Here is a 12,805-nt window from a genome sequence, read left to right as displayed (position 1 = left end):
AGACTTGTGCGGGAGATGAGGCGGCATATTATTATTAAGCAGAAAAAAGTGAATGTACACTTTTTGTCAATAACAAACTGTTCTATCTAAAAACAGCATTGTTTTTTATTGTCAGTAAGGCCGTACTAATTTTTTTTATAATTTAATCAGTCTGAGTCCCCATAACTCCGCCACTGGTTGCTTGCGGGACTTCTACTTCTATGGAAAAATGGTATCTTATTAGAAGATGTGTCATGCCAAATTTGGCTTAAATAGCCTTCTTCATTTAGAAGTTATTTAAAAAATTGGAATTTTTTTAAAAATATTTAACGCCCTATATTTCTAAAATGAAGCATCTTTGGGAAAAAAATATATACTAGATTTTTTACTTAGTTTTTTTTATGAGGAATACCTCCTTAAAGTTTGTCGACTTAATCCTGAAACACCCTGTATATACCGTAACACACTAGTACCATAAATAACTATTATTTATAATAATTACTTTTGGACTTAAATTAGGGGATTCTATTAGAAATTTTTTAATTCATTCATTTTCTAAAACGCGTGATTTTTTAAAACGACAACAATCCGATCGGCGTTTCAAGAATGATCTTAATTTTAGATACTTTCCATTATCAACCCTGTTGTATACATTCAAAGTAGCTCTGAGCATCGCATATATTGATCACAATGAAGATTTCATATTTTAAAAAAATTTTGGCGACAATAAACAAAGAAACAATCATCTATAAAACGCGCTTGACTAAAATTTCTCTTTCCCCTCGTACACGAACTTTCCATTTTCTTCTCCCACCTCAACGTGCAATATCACGAAAAAATATGAAGGGAAAATGTGGCAAACTGATTGCATTTCAACTTTGATGCCCGTCAACGAATTGTTTTCCTCCACGACGAAATTTTACACGCGCCGTAACTGAATTGCAAGCCACAATGGAATCGTTGCGAGTGTTATCACCATAACAATAAAACGAGATACACTTCTACTAATTTGAACAGACAGACACGTACTCTGCAAGCGGTGAAAAATGAGCTTCGTGGCTTCCTTTTGTCGCCGGTTCATATGTCAGTGCCATGTGAGAAAAGGGCGGCATTTTCCAGAAGAAAATCTCGAAGTATTGGCTGGATTGAATTATATACTGGGTGCCCCAATCGAAATGAATCCTAGAATGTACAGGGTTAGTCACTATAATCTGACAAATTATTGTGAGTTTATTTTTATAATACAGTATTAGAAAAAAAAATGAATAATGGAAATCACTAAATTAAAGAAAAAATAGTTTTTAAATGGAACACCCTATATATTAGTGCATTAGCACTTACCTTCGTTTCTCTTTTCAAAAACATATAGGAAATATTCAATGGCGTTCAAATAGTCCAGACCTCACACCCTTGGACAGTTTTCTGTGGGGTTACTTAAAAAACGAGGCTTAAAAGGAAACTAGTGTAAACTTAGATGAACTAAGACATAAAGTTGATCAATGTATACAAAATTTAAGTGAAAATTAATGAGGATTATACGAAGTGCATCAATAATAATGGCGGTCACATTGAGCATCTGTGACCATTTGTGTTTTAGTTGGTTTTTATTAATTAGATATTAAAATTCTATTAAAGACTTGTTAAAGTTAAGAACGATTTTTATTATTATCATAAAATAAACGGATAACTTCAAATTTTTCGTTCTCACTAAACATTATTTCTTTGTTAAAAGAAATAAATTAATGACGATAAATAAACTTCTGTCAAAGTCATTTGTTTGTTCCGCGTGCCTCATCCATAGCCACTGCGATCCGTCAGACATAAATTTCCCTCCCGTTTTTTCAAAAATAGTTTTAAACTGAAATATGTCGAAAAATTCTTAATCAAACAGTAACATATACAGGGTCGGCCACCAGTAACGCCTCGGTCGCTAGTGACCAAACGGCAAATGTTACAGAAACCTGTTTAGGTGGGTATGTGTAGGTTGATTACGGCTACATTTTAAAAATATTTTGAAATATACAGGGTGTCCAGGAAAAGCGTACCATATCAAAGTTATGTTTTTTTAAATGGAACACCCTGTATTTTACTGCATTTTTGAAAGCACCGTAAAAAAATAGGTGAACTTTATTAAAGGTTCTGCATACCTAGGACTTACAGTTTGTGAGATATTTCAATTTTAGTGAAAATGCAGGCATAGCGTAGAAATTTAATATTAGCAATAAAAAAATAATTTTAAGGAAGCAGCTTTGGAGGGTCTATTTTAGATCCTTGAAGTTATAAATTGTTATATTTGTCGTCACTTAGTATTATACAGGGTGTTCAAAAAACTGCTGAATACTTCTCTCAACTTTAAACAGCAATAACTTGGTTATTTTAAATGGAACACCCAGTATATTTTTACTTTGGGAGTTGGGAAATTTAAAACTCTTTCAAACTGTGTATAGGTTCCCTATACCTATCTCTAACGGTATTGGAGATATTTGTGCCGTTTCGTTTTTTATCGATTTTTTTTTTGTAAGATGTATCCACGTGTCTTTATCGAGGTCTTTACTGAATTGGTTTGAGTTCTTCTTGATGACGTCTCTTTAAATATAAGGAGAAAAATGTGAATGCAATTAGATGGCGCACCTGCACATTTTTCATATTCAGTGAGGAATTATATAAATCGATAAATAAGTAATAAATGAGTAGGTAAGAATGGTCCATGTCAGTGGCTACCACAGGTGTCCAAACCTCTCGTAATAGACTTCTTTGTTTCGGGCTGTATAAATATATATCTTGTACACAGTGTTCCACCTACTACTTGCGATGATATGAAGAAAAGGATTAGATATATCACCCCAAATAACTATTCTAAGGAATGTGAGAATATCATTTGAAGATAGAATAAGATGCTGTATTCAAGAGAAAGGTTATCAATTCGAACATCTATTAAAATTTTTCTTTGTTTCTTCTAAAAGTAAAATTTTCTTTAATAAATATTTTTCTTGTTCATAAATAATTCAGTTACTTACTACAAACATATTTATACAAAATTAATAACTTTTTATAATCATTCTGCTTATAAAATAATATTTTTTATTAGAAAACTTTTTTGAATATTTTCATGATAATGATAAAAGGAACTTTTACTTTTAGAAAAAACAAAGAAAAATTTTAATTGATGTTCGAATTGATAACCATTCTCCTGAATACAGCATCTTATTCTATCTTCAAATGATATTCTCACGCAAATGCATCTCTAATCCTTCCCTCCAATATCATCGCAAGTAATAGGTGGAACATTGTATACAAGATTTTTTATATAGCTCGCAACAAAGAAGTCCATTACGGTGAGGTCTGGACACCTACGTGGCCACTGACATGCACCATTCCTACTTATCCATTTATTACTAAATTTTCGATTTAAATAATTTCTCACTGAATATGAAAAATTTGCAGGTGCGCCATCTAATTGCATCCTCATTTTTCTCAATATATTTAAAGAGACGTCATCAAGAAGAACCCAAACCAATTCAGTAAAGACCTCGATAAAGACACGTGGATACATCTTAAAAAAAAAATCGATAAAAAACGAAACGGCACAAATATCTCCAATACCGTTAGAGATAGGTATAGGGAACCTATACACAGTTTGAAAGAGTTTTAAATTTCCCAACTCCCAAAGTAAAAATATACTGGGTGTTCCATTTAAAATAACCAAGTTATTGCTGTTTAAAGTTGAGAGAAGTATTCAGCAGTTTTTTGAACACCCTGTATAATACTAAGTGACGACAAATATAACAATTTATAACTTCAAGGATCTAAAATAGACCCTCCAAAGCTGCTTCCTTAAAATTATTTTTTTATTGCTAATATTAAATTTCTACGCTATGCCTGCATTTTCACTAAAATTGAAATATCTCACAAACTGTAAGTCCTAGGTATGCAGAACCTTTAATAAAGTTCACCTATTTTTTTACGGTGCTTTCAAAAATGCAGTAAAATACAGGGTGTTCCATTTAAAAAAACATAACTTTGATATGGTACGCTTTTCCTGGACACCCTGTATATCTCAAAATATTTTTAAAATGTAGCCGTAATCAACCTACACATACCCACCTAAACAGGTTTCTGTAACATTTGCCGTTTGGTCACTAGCGACCGAGGCGTTACAGGTGGCCCACCCTGTATATTTTTGAAAAGAGAAAAATTTAACGAACCTAAGTATGCACTAATATATAGGGTGTTCCATTAAAAATAATAATTTTTCTTTAATTTAGTGATGGGATATCCAACAAGCATGTACCTATTTATTTACACTAAAGTTCTACACAGTAAACTGTACAGCTGCTTGAAATACGTAAACACAGTTAGGATTCACCCTGTAGGGAATTAGACGTAAAGCATCTCATTTCGAAACCAAGTCCGGTCGTCCGCGGTCAGCTAAACCTTTCGTTATCTAATTTCCCGTCCTTTTTTTCAGATTCCTGCAGAACAATCAGATTAAGTACGTGGAGGCGTCGAGTTTCCCGCCGATACCCCTGCACCAATTGTCCCTGATGGACAACAAGATCATGGAAATGGACAGAGCATCGTTCGCAAATCTACACAATCTAAGGAGTCTGTGAGTGAAACTTCAATTCATTTACAGGGGCGTAGCTAGGGCGGTGGGTCCCTCTTAGATCAGAAAATATATTTTTTCAAATTTTAAATGTTTTTTATACAGTATGTCTGCGGTTAGGGTGAATGGGAGGAAAAACTTTTTATTTTACGTTTTACGGAAAAAAGGCACACTCGATAAAAAGTTTTGCTTGGATTTAAAATGAGGTGCCATGTCGAAACTTAACGTTTCATGTACGGTGTGTCCAGAAAATAAAAAATCCGAATATGTCACGAGAGTAAACTACCCTTATTTTTAATATCTCTGAAAAGTGTCACTAGGATAAGTGTGCCTTTTTTCCGTAAAATGTAAAATAAAAAAGTTTTTGCTCTTATTCACCCTAACCGCGGACAAACTGTATAAACTGCTTCAGCAAAAATTAACTGGAATAGAATACACTATCTGCTTCAAACGACCCCATAAGTAAAAGTCGCACGGACTCAAATCTGGCAATCGGGCGGGCCATGCGACTGAAAAATTTCCTTCCACCGTAGCAATTGGAGTATTGTAAACCAATGACTTCAAGTGACTCCGAAGATAAAAGTCCATTGGAGTTAGATCGGGTGACCGAGATGGCCACGGCACAGGACCAAAGCGTCCAATCCATCGCTGAGGAAACATTTCATTCAAAAGTGTCGTTACTTCTCGAGTACTGTGTGGAGGAGCCCCATCTTGAAGATAAAACATGCGTGCCCGAACTTGTAATGCCACATCGTCCAAAATTCAGGCAACCGGTTCTCCAAAAAGTCAGCATATGTTGGTCCTTTTAGTTGTCCTTCAAAGAAATAGGGACCCAAAAGTACATCGCCTATTATGCCAGCCCAAACATTTACCGAGAACCGATGTTGAAAATGAGTTTCCCTAATCGCGTGAGGATTTTCATCGGTCTATATGTGCATATTATGGAAATTCACCTCATCACGGGTAAATGTCGCCTCATCTGTTACACAAACATAAGCAGGAAAGTCTACTTGATTGGCACATTGCCGTAAAAACCATCTGCAAAAGCGCATTCGTTGATCACAATACGGGGGTAAAATCTATTGAACTGGTTGCAGATGATAGGGTGCAACAGCTGGCGCCTTAAGATGCGATGTACGGTACGAAATGAGGATCCTACTTGCTGTGCGAGTCGTCGAGTACTAATTGTGGGGTCTTCGCCAAGATTTTCCTGCACTGCATCTTCAACATTAAGGTTCACTTGCTGACCACGTCCTTCTCCTCGAGGAATAACACTTCCCGTATCTCGCAGCCACTGAATGCACTATAGGATTGTATTTGTACATGGGGGGTGACGTTGTAGCCATCGTTCCCGGTACAACCTAGTCGCCGCGAGCGCATTTTCTCCGGATGCACCATACACTAACACCATATAGACACGTGTGGAAATAGTAAATGCATTGTTTTCTTCGGTTCATTGTCAAACTAGTTTGTGCGCAAACTAATAAATTAAGCAGAGTAAGAAATAATAATCTCATTTTTAATGTAATCGGCACGCTATTCTTATTTTTTATTTCTTTATGAAAATTACACTGTCACTATCGTGGAATTACAAATTAAAAACTTTTGTCTGGAGTCTTTCACATTTTAACTGATGGGTCGATGGACGATGCTTAATATTTAATAATTAAGTGAATAATTAATTCAATACAAATACAAAATCAGTTGACTGCACAATTTTTTTGAGAATGTAACCTAACCTTCTTTTAGTATTACTAGTATTAGATTATACCGACTTAAATTATAAGGTTGCATCTCGGGTCGCATAAAAACATTTCCAAAGTTTTTAATAAATAACACAGGATCGGCCTTCATTTTCGTTGAATAAATGAACTTTAATTTACAAAAAAGAAGATAGAACTTTTTCGTATAAGACTTTTCTATCACAAATATCATCAGGAAGCTGTAGTTTAATTTTTATAGACTATACACGCCACACCTTGTATAAATTTAAATAACACCACTTACCCGATAAATCTTAGCGTCAAGAAAAGGCTTCCGTGGCATGTTGGAAGGAGTTATAACATATTACTACACTTTTCTAAGTTTTCTTTAGTGAAACGGCGATTTATCACTTAACATTAACTTGTGTAGGAAAAATGACCGTTCATCGTCTACTGTTGGCAACGAACTGAATGAGAAATTGTTGAGGCACGAACTATAATATTTTATAAAAGTGTATCTTCAATGTTCGCATTCGATTAAATTGTCAGTCTTTAAAAGATCCGTGACACGAAATTACTGAACAAGATTAACAATTGTGCGCTATTTTCGAGAAATATCATGCACAATCACAACTGTCAATACCTGATTGTGCTTACTCTTGACGCAGAGTCTAGTAAAAGATTTTAAGACTGTTATTCATTGGATGAAACATTCGGAGAGTTGGACGATTATTCCTGAACGTTTTTCGGAAAGAAGACCAATTTTAGAAAATTGTATCCGATTGACATAAATTCCAAATAATTTAACATTTTCTAAAGCTGATGGAATGTTAAATTTATTTACTTCAGAGAAAATACAATCAATTATACCTACACAAAAATTGGGGTGAATACAATCATGGAAATTTTGCTTTAAAACCATACCTACATTTTTTGCAGTGTACGCCACTGGTTTTCCATCATCTTCGCTCTGCCTAGCTATTTGGTATCGGTCTTGTTCCTTTTAACTTTATGCCGGCATTTCATTCCAATATTCTGGATAAATCGTCGTTCCTACGTTGGGAAAGGTGTTTCTTTCAAGCTACACAAAATCCCGAGGGTTGAAGTGTAGTTGAAAAAATTATTATTGCCTGGTANATTTTTAAAATGTAGCCGTAATCAACCTACACATACCCACCTAAACAGGTTTCTGTAACATTTGCCGTTTGGTCACTAGCGACCGAGGCGTTACAGGTGGCCCACCCTGTATATTTTTGAAAAGAGAAAAATTTAACGAACCTAAGTATGCACTAATATATAGGGTGTTCCATTAAAAATAATAATTTTTCTTTAATTTAGTGATGGGATATCCAACAAGCATGTACCTATTTATTTACACTAAAGTTCTACACAGTAAACTGTACAGCTGCTTGAAATACGTAAACACAGTTAGGATTCACCCTGTAGGGAATTAGACGTAAAGCATCTCATTTCGAAACCAAGTCCGGTCGTCCGCGGTCAGCTAAACCTTTCGTTATCTAATTTCCCGTCCTTTTTTTCAGATTCCTGCAGAACAATCAGATTAAGTACGTGGAGGCGTCGAGTTTCCCGCCGATACCCCTGCACCAATTGTCCCTGATGGACAACAAGATCATGGAAATGGACAGAGCATCGTTCGCAAATCTACACAATCTAAGGAGTCTGTGAGTGAAACTTCAATTCATTTACAGGGGCGTAGCTAGGGCGGTGGGTCCCTCTTAGATCAGAAAATATATTTTTTCAAATTTTAAATGTTTTTTATACAGTATGTCTGCGGTTAGGGTGAATGGGAGGAAAAACTTTTTATTTTACGTTTTACGGAAAAAAGGCACACTCGATAAAAAGTTTTGCTTGGATTTAAAATGAGGTGCCATGTCGAAACTTAACGTTTCATGTACGGTGTGTCCAGAAAATAAAAAATCCGAATATGTCACGAGAGTAAACTACCCTTATTTTTAATATCTCTGAAAAGTGTCACTAGGATAAGTGTGCCTTTTTTCCGTAAAATGTAAAATAAAAAAGTTTTTGCTCTTATTCACCCTAACCGCGGACAAACTGTATAAACTGCTTCAGCAAAAATTAACTGGAATAGAATACACTATCTGCTTCAAACGACCCCATAAGTAAAAGTCGCACGGACTCAAATCTGGCAATCGGGCGGGCCATGCGACTGAAAAATTTCCTTCCACCGTAGCAATTGGAGTATTGTAAACCAATGACTTCAAGTGACTCCGAAGATAAAAGTCCATTGGAGTTAGATCGGGTGACCGAGGTGGCCACTGCACAAGACCAAAGCGTCCAATCCATCGCTGAGGAAACATTTCATTCAAAAGCGTTGTTACTTCTCGAGTACTGTGTGGAGGAGCCCTATCTTGAAGATAAAACATACGTGCCCGAACTTGTAATGCCACTTCGTCCAATAATTCAGGCAACCGGTCAGCATATGTTGGTCCATTTAGTCGCCCTTCAAAAAAATAGGGACACACAAGTACATCGCCTATTATGCCAGCCCAAACATTTACCGAGAACCGATGTTGAAAATGAGTTTCCCTAATAGCTTGAAGATTTTCATCGGCCCATAATTGCATATTATGGAAATTCATTTCATCACGGGTAAATGTCGCCTCATCTGTTACACAAACATAAGCAGGAAAGTCTTCTTGATTGGCGCATTGACGTAAAAACTATCTGCAGAAGCGCATTCGTTGATCACAATCCGGGGGTAAAATCTGTTGAACTGGTTGCAGATGATAGGGTGCAACAGCTGGCGCCTTAAGATGCGATGTACGGTACGAGATGAGGTTCCTACTTGCTGTGCGAGTCTTCGAGTACTAATTGTGGGGTCTTCGCCAAGATTTTCCAACATTGCATCTTCAACATTCAAGGTTCACTTGCTGACCACGTCCTTCTCCTCGAGGAATAACACTTCCCGTATCTCGCAGCCGCTGAACGCACTGTAGGATTGTATTTGCACTGGGGGGGTGACGTTGTAGCCATAATTCCCGGTTCAACCTAGTCGTCGCGAGCGCATTTTCTGCGGCTGCACCATACACTAACACCATATCGACACGTTCGGAAATAGTAAATGCATTGTTTTCTTCGGTTCATTGTAAAACTAGTTTGTGCACAAACTAAAAAATTAAGCAGAGTAAGAAATAATAATCTCATTTTTAATGTAATCGGCACGCTATTCTTATTTTTTATTTCTTTATGAAAATTACCTGTCACTATCGTGGAATTACAAAATAAAAACGTTTGTCTGGAATCTTTCACATCTTAACTGATGGGTCGATGGACTATGCTTAATATTTAATAATTAAGTGAATAATTAATTCAATACAAATACAAAATCAGTTGACTGCACAATTTTTTTGAGAATGTAACCTAACCTTCTTTTAGTATTACTAGTATTAGATTATACCGACTTAAATTATAAGGTTGCATCTCGGGTCGCATAAAAACATTTCCAAAGTTTTTAATAAATAACACAGGATCGGCCTTCATTTTCGTTGAATAAATGAACTTTAATTTACAAAAAAAATACGCGAAGATAGAACTTTTTCGTATAAGACTTTTCTATCACAAATATCATCAGGAAGCTGTAGTTTAATTTTTATAGACTATACACGCCACACCTTGTATAAATTTAAATAACACCACTTACCCGATAAATCTTAGCGTCAAGAAAAGGCTTCCGTGGCATGTTGGAAGGAGTTATAACATATTACTACACTAAGTTTTCTTTAGTGGAACGGCGATTTATCACTTAACATTAACTTGTGTAGGAAAAATGACCGTTCATCGTCTACTGTTGACAACGAACTGTATGATAAATTGTTGAGGCATGAACTATAATATTTTTTAAAAGTGTATCTTCAATGTTCGCATTCGATTAAATTGTCAGTCTTTAAAAGATCCGTGACACGAAATTACTGAACAAGATTAACAATTGTGCGCTATTTTCGAGAAATATGATGCACAATCACAACTGTCAATACCTGATTGTGCTTACTCTTGACGCAGAGTCTAGTAAAAGATTTTAAGACTGTTATTCATTGGATGAAACATTCGGAGAGTTGGACGATTATTCCTGAACGTTTTTCGGAAAGAAGACCAATTTTAGAAAATTGTATCCGATTGACATAAATTCCAAATAATTTAACATTTTCTAAAGCTGATGGAATGTTAAATTTATTTACTTCAGAGAAAATACAATCAATTATACCTACACAAAAATTGGGGTGAATACAATCATGGAAATTTTGCTTTAAAACCATACCTACATTTTTTGCAGTGTACGCCACTGGGCTTTCATCATCTTCGCTCTGCCTAGCTATTTGGTATCGGTCTTGTTTCATTTAACTTTATGCCGGCATTTCATTCCAATATTCTGGATAAATCGTCGTTCCTACGTTGGGAAAGGTGTTTCTTTCAAGCTACACAAAATCCCGAGGGTTGAAGTGTAGTTGAAAAAATTATTATTGCCTGGTACGGGGGACGGTCGATGATTACTTTGCCGTGTATATTCCAATTTAAACTTCCAGCATCTCTCATTTAAAGTTCTTTCTATGTGCTAGACGGTTAAAATTCCTTCACCAAAAACACCACACCACACATTCACTGAAAACCGTCAAAAATCTACTTTTCTTGTTTTTGCCGTATCTCTTGCAAATTAAGGTTTTGAAACTTGTTACTTGCCTTTTTTAAAATTAAAAAATATTAAAAAAGGTTATCTCGAAAATCGGCTTTTCTTGCTTCTTGGTTATCTTTAATTAGACAAAAAACATTTACGGTAAATTTACTACACTAACATCGTTTCACAAAACACGTGTACACGTGTACACGTTGCACGGAGTCACCCGGATGAAGAGCAGAAACTAGCTTAAATTTGTATGGATGCATATCATTAGTTCTTAGCATCCTGTGAATGGACGCTCGTGAAATAAATACCTAAATCATACTCAGCGGCATGAGTTGAGGATTCTGGATGAACATTAAAATAGGCTAGCACATTTATTACATTATCATTATCTTCATTTGAAGTTATTGGTTTTGGTAAAATTCTTTCTGCACAAATTCGACCATACTCTAGTTGATTTGCTAAAATCTTCTTAACGTTTTTCTGCTCATTGGTGGCCAATTTGGATATATCTCATTAAAAACTGTACATATTCTGCTTATAATCCCGTTGCAACGTCCGTGAATGAATAATAAATTTAAAATATCAGCATATTTGAATATGTATTGTTTTTCATTTCTTATAAACACTCAATCAAACTGTCACTGCAAGAGACTAACAACAAATTGACAGTTTAGTTGTTTGTTTTGAAGTTTTGCTAAAAATTCCACAGCTATCCTTGCAAGAAATTACATGATTTTAGGTGATTACACAAAAAATAGTAGAACTAGAAGATATGTAGAGGGTACCCTAATAAAATTGTGTATCAGAATATAGAAAAACATACAAGGTGTTCTATTAAAAAAAAAACGACATGAAGGTTTGAAGTTAACTAAACTCGACATTAAATTTCTAGCACCCTGTATGCAATTAAGCCGCTTTGAAAGTATGGATGGGAAGCTTAGGGGTCTAGCTATCCCCCCTATAAATATTGTTGCTTTATCTTTCTTACTATAAAATACACGTGGTTTGAAGCTAGTCACTGTTTCTCTCCATTTTTTAGAAAAAAATTAAATATCCCGAAAACGGTTAATTTTAGGAATAGGAAACCTTTATGAAAGTCCACCTAAAATAACACGTAGAATCCAAAATTGGCATAATATATAGGATCTTCTTGGTATCGCACTAACATCGTTTCACAAAATTGTACACGTTGCACGGCGTCACCCGGATAAAGAGCAGAAAGTAGCTTAAATTTGTATGGATGCGTATCATTAGTTCTTAGCATCCTGTGAATGGACGCTCGTGAAATACCTAAATCATACTCTGCGGCACGAGTTGAGGATTTTGGATGAACCTTAAGATAGGCTAGCACATTTATTACATTATCTTCATTTGAAGTTATTGGTTTTGGTAAAATTCTTTCTGCACAAATTCGACCATATTTTGATTTGCTAAAATTCTTCTTAACTTTTTGAGCTCATTGTTGGCAAATTTGGATATGTCTCATTAAAAACTGTACAGGGTGGTTGATTTTCGATAGTTTTATAGGGTACAGCCAAAACGGTGATAGATACAAAAAATCTGATATCGATGTCCCGTCCTCTTTTTTAGAGCTTACTTCGCTGGTACCAAAAGATCTTGGCCAACTTGATTAGTTTTAGATATACAGGGTTTTTTTTGAAAATGGACCATTTTCATTAACCTATCTATCTCCGTTATCATTCAGTTTAGAAGAAAAAAGTGTGGACATTATTTGTTCTATTTTTTATTAGGAAGCCNCCATCTGAGGTAGTGTACTTTGGCGGTTTTTTTTTAACGTGGTTTCTCCAGTAGGCCTACTCCCCGAACTGTTATGACGGAATTTTCAGGGACAATACT

General features: G+C 35.4%; 1 protein-coding gene across 1 annotated transcript in view; it reads left to right on the top strand.

Moving 5' to 3' along the window:
- LOC108906367 (relaxin receptor 2) overlaps positions 1–12,805 on the top strand; it is a 145,348-nt gene that overhangs the window by 38,576 nt on the left and 93,967 nt on the right. Inside the window, exon 10 of the mRNA XM_018709603.1 lies at positions 4,448–4,588. Within this exon, the coding sequence (XP_018565119.1) occupies positions 4,448–4,588 (141 nt within the window). The remainder of the gene's footprint in view (positions 1–4,447; positions 4,589–12,805) is intronic.

Source organism: Anoplophora glabripennis, unplaced genomic scaffold (assembly GCF_000390285.2).
Source record: "Anoplophora glabripennis isolate ALB-LARVAE unplaced genomic scaffold, Agla_2.0 scaffold59, whole genome shotgun sequence".
Taxonomy (NCBI): Eukaryota; Metazoa; Arthropoda; class Insecta; order Coleoptera; family Cerambycidae; genus Anoplophora; species Anoplophora glabripennis.
This window is presented reverse-complemented; position numbering and strand designations above follow the sequence as displayed.